The sequence below is a fragment of the Balaenoptera musculus genome, chromosome 11 (assembly GCF_009873245.2).
Source record: "Balaenoptera musculus isolate JJ_BM4_2016_0621 chromosome 11, mBalMus1.pri.v3, whole genome shotgun sequence".
NCBI classification, from domain to species: Eukaryota; Metazoa; Chordata; class Mammalia; order Artiodactyla; family Balaenopteridae; genus Balaenoptera; species Balaenoptera musculus.
In genome coordinates this window covers 34,927,129-34,939,770 of record NC_045795.1, presented here as the reverse complement: position 1 = coordinate 34,939,770, position 12,642 = coordinate 34,927,129, and the positions used below count along the sequence as shown (strand labels likewise).

The 12,642-nt window shown below is 49.2% G+C and overlaps 1 protein-coding gene across 3 annotated transcripts in view; it reads left to right on the top strand.

The window, feature by feature from the left end:
• The window catches only part of DAAM2 (dishevelled associated activator of morphogenesis 2), a 110,479-nt gene that overhangs the window by 73,594 nt on the left and 24,243 nt on the right, over positions 1–12,642 (top strand). For all 3 annotated transcript variants that reach the window (XM_036868024.1, XM_036868026.1, XM_036868025.1), the window contains exons 4-11: positions 1,222–1,296; positions 1,735–1,829; positions 4,390–4,723; positions 5,924–6,034; positions 7,227–7,330; positions 8,758–8,824; positions 9,858–9,975; positions 11,977–12,106. In XM_036868024.1, the coding sequence (XP_036723919.1) occupies positions 1,222–1,296; positions 1,735–1,829; positions 4,390–4,723; positions 5,924–6,034; positions 7,227–7,330; positions 8,758–8,824; positions 9,858–9,975; positions 11,977–12,106 (1,034 nt within the window). The remainder of the gene's footprint in view (positions 1–1,221; positions 1,297–1,734; positions 1,830–4,389; positions 4,724–5,923; positions 6,035–7,226; positions 7,331–8,757; positions 8,825–9,857; positions 9,976–11,976; positions 12,107–12,642) is intronic.

Sequence of the window (12,642 nt, the reverse complement as noted above, 5' to 3'; positions counted from 1 at the left end):
GATTGGCATGTAGTAGGTGCTCATTAAAGGCATATGAAATGGCTAAACGGGGAGCCAGTGAAGGCAGGAAGGTATGTGTTTCATGATACGTTCGTTTGTGTTCTGTGATCTCCTCTCTAAGGCGGAAGCTAGGATTTGGGGACTTCGGTCATATATATCCACGTGAAGTCACACAGACCCAATCAAGGCAGGTTTCTCACTGATCTAAAATTTGGATTTTAAGAAACAAAATCATGAAGCCAGAGTGGATGAGGCTGAGGGATGCAGGGCAAAGTCCAGGCCAGCTGGCAGGCAGGTGGTTCATCAGGAAGGTTCTGGAGGAAGTAAATGTTCATGCTAATTTGAAAGCAGGAAATTGGCAGAAAGCAGATGAGAGGGAACATCCAAATGAAACAGGGACAGGGGCAGGAAGGAGGAGGGTGTGTGTAATGCCCAGAAGCAGATCCAGTGGCCGGAGGAGAGGACTGGATTTTCAGTCAGCATCAATGCTTGCCCAGCTCCCCTCATTCCTGCCCACACTTGGGGAGGACTTGAGGCTTTCTCTTGGGACCTGAGGGCCAGGTCTCATCTGGGCTCTGCCTCCCAGCTACATAGACCCTTCCTCTTTTCAAACCCAGGGCCTTGGGAGTGTCTCTTTCCCTCCTTTTTAAAGTTACAGTTTACTGAGTACCTACTATGTGCCAGGCGCTGCACCAAATGCTTTATGTCAATCAGTGCTTCCCAAACTGTCTGAGAGAAAGACCAAGTTTTTAAAGGTCCAAACTGTCACCGACCAATACTTCTGTAAAATACAATGGGAATGATATTATCAGAAAAAAAATAAAATTTGAAAAAGGAGATGTACAAACTATAAGCACACATTTTCATTAGACTCAACAGACTTAAAATTGTATTTTATTAAATAGAGTCAGAACAAATATAACAGGGAAAAAAAAAGAATTTATTTTTAATTGTATATATTGTTTGAAAGTGTATACACCTGCGTGGTTTCTGCCCACGTCACTGGCTGGTCCTGAGGTTGGATGTTCGCGATCTGCCTTTTGCCAAGGAAGAAATGGAAGCCTGGGGAGATTTTGTAACTTCCTCAAAGTCACCTCGTCTAGGCTGGGCTGGGAGATGAATCTGAATGCTGACCTGGGACGAAGCTCAGGATCTCAGACTGTGGGCCTGTCTTGCCGGGGGCGGGGGTGGTGGTCCATCCAGTCCTTCATCTTGTTCCAGGAACAGGAGGATCCCAACAAGCTGGCGACCAGCTGGCCTGACTATTACATCGACCGCATCAACTCCATGGCCGCGGTGAGCCTCGCCCCCTGTCCTGCCCCGGCCCTGCCTGGAAAGGCTCTGGGGAGAGTGGTCATCATCTTCCCCTGCACCCCACAGCCCACCCCCTCTGGGGATCAGCACCTTTCCAGTTATTCTCAAGATTTTATCCTCATCCCTCCCTCCCCTGTGTGACTTCAGAGCCCCCCAAACCATTGAAACATTTATTATGTATACATCATGCAGCCTTGGGAAATAGTCTGGGCTGATCATTCTCCCCATTTTACAGATGAGGAAAGTGAGGCCTGGGAATGGCTCTTCTCAGAGTCTGTCACTCTGTCTTAGTAAACCGTTCCCTGAGGCCTCACCATTCCTGAGGCGAGGGCGGCCCCTGGGTCACACTCGGGCTGGGAGTGGCAGGGAGCCGGGAGACAGGCAGCCCAGCGTGACCTCTGCCCCCTTCTCTGACCTCAGATGCAGAGTCTGTACGCGTTTGATGAGGAGGAGACGGAGATGAGGAACCAAGTCGTGGAAGACCTGAAGACGGCCCTCCGGACACAGCCCATGAGGTGATGTCCCCTTCCCTCACTTCCTTCCACGTCCCCTCACCCAGCGGTCCCCTCAGCTTCCCGAAGCTTCGGGCAGAGCTCCGCTCCTATCCCAGTCCCCTTGGCCACCTCCACTCTCCAGCATCCCCTAGAGCTCGCTTCACCTCCTTTCACATCCGGGCTCCCACTCCCCCTCTGTGAGGAGCTGGGATGCTGCCAGAGGATGGGCATGTTGGGGAGGGGAGATGAACACGGGAAGGTGAGATCAACCTCAGATCCTGAAGAGAAACTGAAGGCAGGTGCTTGTTTTATTGGGAAAACAGAACAGGATCAGGGGGTGGGCATACGGACAGGTACACAAGGAAGAGCTGCGCACATGAGGGGCCCCGCGCCAGAGGGGTGAGTGTGGGTGAGAAATACTCCAGCCACTAGGGGGCGATGTGGTGTCTCTGGATGAGATTTCTCCATCTAGAGTGGGAGCGGGCAAGGAAGGGGGGGATGGGTGTCTCAAGGGCTGAAAAGAGCCTCTCCCCACATCCCAGGCCACATAGTGAAAGGACCCAAGAGAACCACAGGCTCCTCTTGTGTCTGGCAACTCATTCTGGCTTGTGGGAGCCAACTCTCAAAATTTTCAGCAGTTTTGCAAGCTGGTTGTTAAACATAGCTATGATGAAAATGTAAATTACATCAACTCATGATTAAATAAATGCTATCAAAAACAAAGGTAATTTAGTACTTGAAACTTATCACTCCTTAATTACCTGATGATTTGACTACATTTTACTGTCCTGTATGCTCTTTCCTGTTACGTGTGCTCAGTGAGTTTACACCCACTGTGTGTGCCTGGTGGGAATACGTAAACGGTGCATCTCTTCCCAGCTCCACGTTCAATGACACACATTGATACTTTGAAATCAGCTATGCTGGCGGTATTTATACCATGGAAATTGGCAAACACCACAATCAGGCCTTTTTCTTTTCTTTCTCTAGAGCTCCAGTTGTTACCAGCACACTGATCTTCCTCTGTGTGTGTGTGTGTGTGTGTGTGTGCGTGTGTGCGCACACGTGCACGTGTGTGGTCTAGGTTGACCCAGCAGCCTGGAAATAGCATCAAGGAGAACGGGAGCCCCCTAATCCCTGCTTGTTGCTCAGGCGGGGTGGGGTGGGGGTCTGTATGGGCAGGGGATGCAGGAAGGATGAGGAAGTCACGAAGTAGAAGGGCTGCGGGGAGGGTCCCGGCTTCATCTCCCACTTCCATTTATTTTTCTTTCCCATAATAAAATTCTGATTACAAAAGTCACACACAGTCATGGTGGACATTTTGTGGAATACATAAAAGTGTAAACTAGAAAATAAATAATACCTGTTTTTAACAATTTAAGAGTACGTTCTATTTTTCTAGGCATATTTCTATAATCATGTAGAAATACAAATGCACTGGGGATCAAATGTACTAATTATATGTAGTGCTTTCCTCACCTTCATTTATGACATTTCCTCAGATCATTAATTATTGTTCTACTGAATCAAGGGTTTTAAGCCTCGGTGTGTGTGCGTGTGTATGTACGTGTGTGTGTGTATGTGTGTGTGTGTGTGTGCCATGGATGACTTTGCCACCCAGGTGAAACCTATTGACTGCTTATCAGAGGGATGTTTTTAAATAGTAAAATAGATAGGAATAGATAAAGTTAAAAATGAACCAATTAAATTGAAATACAGTTACCAAATTTTAAACATTTGTGAGAGAGCAATAAATGTACTTCTTTATGCCTTAAATAATAAGAACTAGCAACCACCATAATTTTGAAGCCCTGATGAGTGGAAATGATATTTTGAGATACCCATAGCAACTGTAATTAGAGATGAAAATAGCTGTGATTTCTTTGTGTGACAAAGTCACAGATTCTGCTAATGCCACTATAGTTTATTGCCTACATTCATCATTGAAGGAAATGCTAAATTTCAGGTAGAGGTTACCAAAAATAAAAGTGTAATTTTCTTTTCCCATCCAAGTTCATGGACCCCTGAATGTTAGCCATAGACCCCTTAGGGGAACACAGATTCCAGGTTAAGAACCCCTAAACTAAAGGGTTTTTAATGTTTTTTGCTGACATTCAAGATCACTCAGATGTTTTCTTAGGGATCCCTTGAAGAGTGCCTTCCCCAGCCTTGATCCCTTGATGCAGTGACTCTGATGACTCCCATGTCTGCAAGTCCTCCTTGTTGTCTGACTGTAATTCTCTTAATTCCCATCCTCGTTGGTGATGAGTCTTCAGGTTTAACAGCCATGATAATTATCCTAATAATTACCATGATCATCTCTTTCACATATACACCTTCATAGCTGTGTAACCCACAGTCAACGACGTGCAAATGCATGGTATTTAAAATGCAAATAAGATCTGAGTCTTGTGAGGTGATAGGATTTTAGTGCTTTAGATAAACTTTACAACTGAACCAAGTGGCTACTGCCAGTGGGACACAGTGGTACCCAGGTAAGGGGGTAGCTATTTGCAAAATGCATACAGAATAATATGCAACTGCAGGATACCTGTTTTGCTGATGGCTCTGGTCTGGGCAGGTTTGTGACCCGCTTCATCGAGCTGGAGGGCTTGACCTGTCTGCTGAACTTCCTCCGGAGCATGGACCACGCCACCTGTGAAAGCCGCATCCACACCTCCCTCATCGGCTGCATCAAAGCTCTGATGAACAACTCCCAGGGGCGGGCGCACGTGCTGGCACAGCCCGAGGCCATCAGCACCATCGCACAGAGCCTGCGCACGGAGAACAGCAAGACCAAGGTGGCCGTGCTGGAGATCCTGGGCGCCGTGTGCCTGGTGCCTGGCGGCCACAAGAAGGTGCTGCAGGCCATGCTACACTACCAGGTGTACGCAGCCGAGCGGACGCGCTTCCAGGTGCGGGGCTGGTGGAGGGCTTATGTAAAAAGAGCTGAGGAGCCTTAAGAGAGGGGCGGTTTGGCTGGGAAAATGGACTCCTCACTAGACCATGGGTTCCTTGAGACTGGAATATTGGTCTGCTTCATTTTTGTGGCTCAGTATCTCTGAGCCCAGTGCCTGGCTCATAAAGGGGCTCAGTCAAGAAATATTGAATCGAATGCCATTTCTGGAATGGAGATTTTAGGCCCTATGCCTGGGCCAGTGCCTACTATAAGGACACTAGGACCAGTCCTGGGAACTCAGGCCATGCTATTCTCTTTTCTTCTCCCTGACCTGCTCCAGGTAAAGAGATAGACAATAAGTATAGTGTCTTGGTACTAAGTCTTAATAGATGTGAACTGTTATCACAAACATTATGGTTTATCCACCACTATAGACTATATGTTTATTCTGTCATCAAACATTTTAAAGCACCTACTCTGTTCAGAAAGTGACCCCTGACCCTTTGCAGAAGATGCAAAGGAGATAAAAGGTAATGTCCATGCTATCAAGGAGCTGGGTAGCGAATACAGTTACTCTCGGTATCCTCGGGGGATTGGTCCCAGGACCCTCGTGGATACCAAAATCTGTGGATACTTAAATGTCTTATATAAAATAGTGTAGTATTTGCATATAACCTATGCACATCCTTCTGTATACTTTAAATCATCTCTGGATTACTTATAGGACCTAATATAATGTAAATGCTCTGTAAATAACTGTAAATACAATATAAATGCTATATAAACAGTTACTGGTGTTCAGCAAATTCAAATTTTGCTTTTTGGAACTTTCTGAAATTTAAAACATATATATATTTTCAACCTGGCATTGGTTGAATCTGCACATACGGGAGCCGCAGATAGGGAGGGCTGAGGAGCTGTAAACAGCTGTAAAGTGCTAAAGCATCTTTTCAGCATCGCCCAGCAAAATAAAGCAAGTCCCCAAGGCTGAGTGGACAGGACAATAAGGTAGGACTGGGGCTGAGATGTAGAGAGGCAAAGGATGCTTCCTGGAAAAGGTGAGCTTTAGGGAAGGTCCAAGATGAGTTGGGTAGATTGGGTGGAGAGAACAGATGGGGCATTCTGGGCAATTGGAATGGCAGGAGCAAAGGCACAGAGGCTGGACTCATAGGATCCTGAGCCCTCCTCTCTTTTTCCATCCTGCCTTTCCGTCCAGACACTGCTGAATGAGCTGGACCGAAGTCTGGGCCGATACCGAGATGAAGTGAATCTGAAAACAGCCATCATGTCCTTTATCAACGCTGTCCTCAATGCTGGCGCTGGAGAGGTGAGACATCTTCTCCGTGCCCTTGCTGGGCCCTGGCTTTCCGGACCTGGGGAAGAGGGCGTGAGTGCTGCCTGGGGAAGTGGCAGAGGGTCGGTGTGGCTGGCACTACCATCATTGTCCTCAGATTATCTGTATCACCTCTTGCCTCCTTCACTTGGGGCGAAGAAAGCACAGCTTGTCATAAACCTCTCTGTCATGAGGGGTTCCTGGGGAGCTTCCTGCCTAGGTCGCATCATGCATTATGTGTGTCATGGACAAACCCCAAGCTTGTCTGGCTGATGATTGTTTAGGATGGTGCGGATCATTTATGGGAGGAGGGCAAGTGTTGGCCCTTCTTTCTAGAGCTTTCTAAAGACCTGCTTCTGGACTGATTTCTGGGGTGGCTGATCATGCTCTTCTAGCACCTTCTGTTAGGAGGTGTGACTTCTGATTTTCCTTCTTTTGGGGTCAGAATGGGATTCCCAGACCTTAAAAATAGCAACAGTCGAAGAAGAACTTGAAGAGCAGGTGAACTCCCCAAATTCTAAGGCAATCAGATGCCCCAGTCAAGGTCAGCTTGTTGAAGGTCAAAAGGGGCAATTTAATGATCTCTGCTTTTCCCTCTTTTCTGCCAGCGTACTTTTTTTTGTGTCCCGTCCTGATGACCTGAGTTGGGTGGGGTGGATTGGGGGAATTACCTGTCCCTAAGATGCTGATGTCACCTGAGTCAGTACTAGCTATTTATGCTGACATCTGTTCTGGTTAGTTGCTAACCATACCTCATCAAGCAGTTCTTATGAATATCATTCCTGTAGGTAAGTAATATCATGCCCATTTAACTGATGAGGAAACTAAGACTTTTGCAAAAGTCACAAAACCAATAAGTGACAGAGCAGGGATTGGAACCAGGAAATGTCTGGTTCCAAAGTGTGTGCTCTGTATCACTCTTCAGCACTGCTCTTTGAGGCCAAAAACTTAGAAAAAACTGGTGAAGGACTTAAAGGAAGTGAGGCAGGAGAGCTAAAGGGAGTAAATAACAAGGTCAGAGGATGTCTCCTCCCACCCTTTCTTGCAACTCTGGGACTCAAAGCAGTTCTCATGAGTTTGCTGCAGGGGATGTGGTGGGACTGGAGTGGCAATGAGGGGGCCACTGGGGACTCCTGTGGAAATCAAGACCAGCCAGTGAGTCTGGTCCTCCCTTGGTGACCCCCAGGATAATCTGGAGTTCCGTCTACATCTACGGTACGAGTTCCTGATGCTGGGGATACAGCCTGTGATTGACAAACTCCGGCAGCACGAGAATGCTATCCTGGACAAGTAAGGCCCTAGTCACCCGTCCCCATGCAAACCTGTGGCAACAGCGCCTCGGTGGGGGGTGGTCAGGACTCCTGTAGAGGTTTCTGTTCCCCTGGAGACCGCCTGCCGCACCCAGCGTCGATTCAGAAGCAGCTCCGGGGGGCGGGAGATGGGCAGGTCCCCACCTTCTCGTCCCACATCACCTATGCCCCTGCCCGTCCTCTTTGCTGACCTCCTGTCTGACCTCTGATGTTATAGGCAGGTGGACCCAGTAGTCCTCCGCTGTGGCAGTACTGCCCGCTGGGGGGGAATTTGGAACCATGTAGGGGTGTTCTTTGGTTTTCAAACTGGCCGGTGGGGGGCACCACTGGCATGGGTTGTAGGGAGCCAGGAATGTTAAACGTCCCGCAGCGCCCCGCTGCTCAGCCAAGAAATGCTCCCCGCCAAGGTGCAAGCAAGCCACCAAGGCCTTTGTTGAGCAAAGGGCACAGTGAAGCTCCTGTGCGTCACTAGTGAGCCCCTCTGGTTCCACCCCACTCGCACAGGCTATTTTATTACGTTAGGTCTTAAGGGAGAGAGAATGGGTCCTTTTGTGGTGGCGTGGAGGAGTGGATGGGGTAGAAGATGAGAGATTGGCTTTGAGTGGGGACATGGGACAATACTGTTTGCAGGGCAGGAATAGAGATGCCAGACATAGAGAACGGACATGCGGGCACGGGAGGAAGGGGAGGGTGAGACAAATTGGGAGATTGGGTTTGACATATATGCACTATCATGTGTAAAATAGAGAGCTAGTGGGAACCTGCTGTATAGCACAGGGAGCTCAGCTCGGTGCTCTGTGGTGACCTAGATGGGTGGGATGGGGGACGGGGAGGGAGGGAGGTCCAAGAGGGAGGGGGTATATATATATATATTCACTGATTCACTTTGTTGTACAGCAGAAACTAACACAACATTGTAAAGCAATTATACTCCAATAATAAAAAAAAAAAGAACACTGGGGAAGGTAGATGTAGGGCAGTGGTCCTTGACTGCAGGTGCCAGGGGACATCCGGCAGCTCCTGGAGACATCTGTGGTCGTCACAAAGTGGGGGATTCTGCTGGCATCTGGTGGGTAGAGGTCAGGGATGCTGGTGCACGTCTTGGAACTCACACACCCACCTCCCAAAGCCAGGGATGACCCAGCCCCAAATGTCAGTAGTTCCGAACTTGTGAAAGCCTGATGGAAGGTGATAGGACCCTCGGTTGGCCTCCCCGAGGGATGGGCGTGGGATTCTATAAAGGAGAGTGTTGACATACAGGCAGCTGGCTTCTTTCTGGCTTTGCCTTGGCCTCACCTGAATGAAGCCTTCAGATTGAGTCAGTGGGGGGCTTGGAAGGGCTGTAACCCTCACCCGGGGCTGGCCTGGCGGTGATGTCTACTCCCTCTATCCCCCCGTCCTGTCTAGGCATTTGGACTTCTTTGAGATGGTCCGGAACGAGGATGACCTGGAGCTGGCCAGGAGGTTTGACATGGTGAGGAGCCTGCAAGGGTAGGGCGACTGCAGTGGGTCCCAGATGCCGTGCTGTGGTAGGTCCGCTGTTGGCCGGGTTCCCTGGTGGGTGCCCCCACGGCCAGGTCCTGCTTCTGGAGCCCTTGCAGTATGGTGGCTCTGCCAGGCCTCACCAGCAGACCCTAACCGGGGAGAGCATCTCCCACTGCAACCCCCAAAGGAAAGAGAGACAATTCTTACACATGGTTACTCTCAAATGCCTCCCCTGGGATGACTTTCTCCGTGTCTTCCGGTAATTTCCTGAGATACCTTTCCCCGTCACTAACCTGATCATGCTTAGCAAACAACATCATTTCCATTTTAGTCTTGGTAACCCTGAAAAATCCACACGTCTGCTGCTTAAATATTGTGTTATAAAATCCCTATCCACATGGAGACCTCCTTTGGGGTGGTGCTTCAATAGCCAAGCACCATCCCTTTATATTCTAAAAAAAAGCCCTGAATTTAAAGAGAAGGAAACTGACGTTAGCAGGGACGAGCAGCTTGCTGTTGTCACGCAGCGACAGGGTCGGTCTGGAATTTGCACCCGTGAACCTATGCTACGTGCTCCTTGAATCATCCAGGCCCCTGCTTCCTTCCCTTAGTTTGAATCAACCAGGGGAGATTTTACTTCCCTTGGGGACACCTGCAATGTTTAGAGACATTCTTAGCTGTCACAGCAGGCGCGAGGAGGATCCCCTGACGTCTGGTAGATATAGGGCCAGGATGCTGCTGCACAGCCCACAGTGAACAGGACAGCCTCCCACAGCAAAGAATCATCCAGTCCAAGATGCCAGTGGTGCCGAGGTTGGGAAACCCTGGTTTATACAATTAGCACAGCTCTCTCCTCCTTTTCTCTGCCCGTCTCTTTTTTAAGCCTGGACCAGAGGCAGGAGAGGAATGCTTCTGCGGGACGGGGTTCAGTGGATGAAAGCAGGGTCTTCTCCCTCCCCATTCTCTTCCTCTGCTGCCTTCCCCTCCCCCCTCCCCATTCACTGTGCCCTCCACACCCTCAGGTCCACATCGACACCAAGAGTGCTTCCCAGATGTTTGAGCTGATCCACAGGAAGCTGAAGCACACAGAGGCCTACCCCTGCCTGCTGTCTGTCCTGCACCACTGCCTGCAGATGCCCTGTGAGTAGCCCCCTCAGCCGGCCTGAGCCCCTGGCCCGGGGCAGCTGGAGACAAGGTGTCAGAAGCTCCCGGGGTTGGGAAGTCTCCCCATGTCTCCCTCTGCACCCCAGTTCCCAGGAGGCCAGGCCATGGGACTCAGGCCCGTGCTCTTCCCTTCCTCCTGGGAGTCAGGACTTGGCACTGTCCCCCAGCAGAGGAGCGGGGGACTCAGCCCTGAGCAATGCCAACGTCCCGGTCCAACAAGCGGGAGCTTGATCCCTGAAGAATCCAACAGCTCTGACTGCCAGCTCGTGGCAGGGTTGTGATCATTCTTCTCAGGGCGTTCCAAAAAGAAGTTTTGTGCTTGCGGGGAGCAGCACAGCTGTGGAAGGAGCATGCCTTTTTTTTTTTTTTTCTCTTTAAGATTTTATCAACGCCTCTATCTAGCCCTTGCTGGCTCCCATCCTACCACCCTTGTTCCTGACTCACTTTACAAATACCAAATGTCAGTATCTATAGGAGCAGATGCTAAGCTCTTAGGATCCAGGTGTGCTCGGTGACTGAATAAATTATACATAATTACTAACAGCCACGCCAGCATGCAATTTGAAATGAGCTATAACTGCACCATTTGGTATTTAAGCTCTTCATAAAATAGAATATTTGGAAACTGGCATGGCCCAACATAATGGTCAGCCGAGACAGACTCTCTTTAGTGGTGGTGATGTTGGTATTGGTAATCGAGGTGGTGGTGACAACTACGATTTATTGTTGCCAACTCTGGGCTGGGTGTGATGGGAGGTCTATTAAGATAGTGTCTCTAAACCTCAGAATGGCTTAAGGAGTGTGTGTTATTATCTCCAGTTTACAGTGAATGAACCTGAGGCTCAGTGAGTCTGTACATATGAAGGAATTTTGTTTCTTTGGGGTCAGGGCTTTAGACGAAACATATTCTACTTCTGTGAACACAGGGCTTTACCCTGTGTTCCTGGTTGAAAGGTAAATGGAAAACGATGACCACTTTGCAATGCATGTGTCAGTGGAGTGATGGAAAGGAGGAGAGACACAGTGACCTGGACCAGGAAGCTGCCAGCTCTCCAAAACTCAGTCTAGAAAGTCTTCATGGAAGAAGTGGGAAATCTGACTTCTGCTCTCATGACTTCCTGTGTTTAGTGCTCCAGGGGCATTGTGAATGGGTACCTCTGTTCTGCCTCAAAATGGGGCTGTGCAGATGTGACCTTCCACTTTGTAGGCATTATGGTTTGCCTTTGAGGCCAGGATCTTGCTGCTGGACCTCCCCTTGGTGGTCAGTAGAAACAAAGTACTTGGATCAAGAACCAAGGAAGAGGAGCTTGTGGCCATCACATGAAAAGAAAGTCCATGTCCAGCCAGACTACGATTAGAGGGGATGCCTGTGGGGCCCTGTGCAGGCGCAACACACAGTGCCTTTGCCTTCACAGTTCGGGGTCACCTTCACCACGAAATCTGCCAGGATTCCACAGCCACTTCTTCAGCCCATTCTGACCCCCTCTCAGTGTGCACCTGTAATGAGTTTCCGTTCATCTTCCTCTGTAGGACAATAGCATTGATAATCCTAAAACCTTTTCTTTTAAAAAAAATTTTCCCTGGAGACTTCATTATTCAGCGCGTAATGTTTGGAGCAGATTTACTTTCTTAAATGTGCTTTTTTAAGATAATTGTAAAAAAGCAATTTGCATTCCCCAGGCATAGGATACTCAGGGTACCAACAGGGAAGAAGACGGCCAGAAAGCATTTCAGGGAATAGAGAAATATATCTAGAGGGTTGACACATTCACAAAAGGTCAGTTGCAGATCAGCAAGAAATGATAGGATTTATGAGTCTTCATTATCAGCAGTTGCATTGCCTCCCCAGTCAGACGGGGAGCTTGTCAGGGGAGAGGAGGGACACACCTCTCCAGCCTGGCCCCAGGGAGTAACGCTAGGGCAGGGCCCCAGGGGGTTCCAGGGCTCAGTAAAGATACGATGCCTGTCATCCCTCAGACAAGCGGAACTTCCAGCAGTGGCAGCTCCTGGACCGAATCCTCCAGCAGATTGTCCTCCAGGATGAGAGGGGTATGGATCCTGACCTGGCTCCCTTGGAGAACTTCAACGTCAAGAATATCGTCAACATGTGAGCAGTGGCCATCCCTCACCTGTCTTCCTCTTCCTTCCCCATCCCTCTCCTACTTGGGGTCTCACCAGCGAAACCTCGGCTCCCTCTCTCAAGCCCAGACACCTCCAAATGGGCCTTGAGCAAGATCATCCAACAGAACCCCCCGAGATAATGGAAATGTTCCGTACGTGCACCGTCCAAAAGTGGCTGCTGAGCGCTTGACGCGTGGCTAGTGTGACTGAGGAACTGAGTTTTACATTTTATTTAATTTTCATTAAATTCAGGTAGTCACGTGACATGGCTGGCGACCACCGTACTGGATAGCACAGGTTTAAGGGGGGTGTACGCAACTCCCCGTGATCCACTGCATTCAGTGGATTGAGGGGGAATTACACGTATTAACACAGAGGAAGAGTCAGCCAACTGTGGCTACAGGCTAACCCCCGTCCTCCAGCATGTGTTGTATGGTCCACGAGCCAAGAATAGTTTTACATTTTAAAAGAGTTGTTAAAAACAAACAAACACAAGAATATATGACAGAGACTGTACATAGT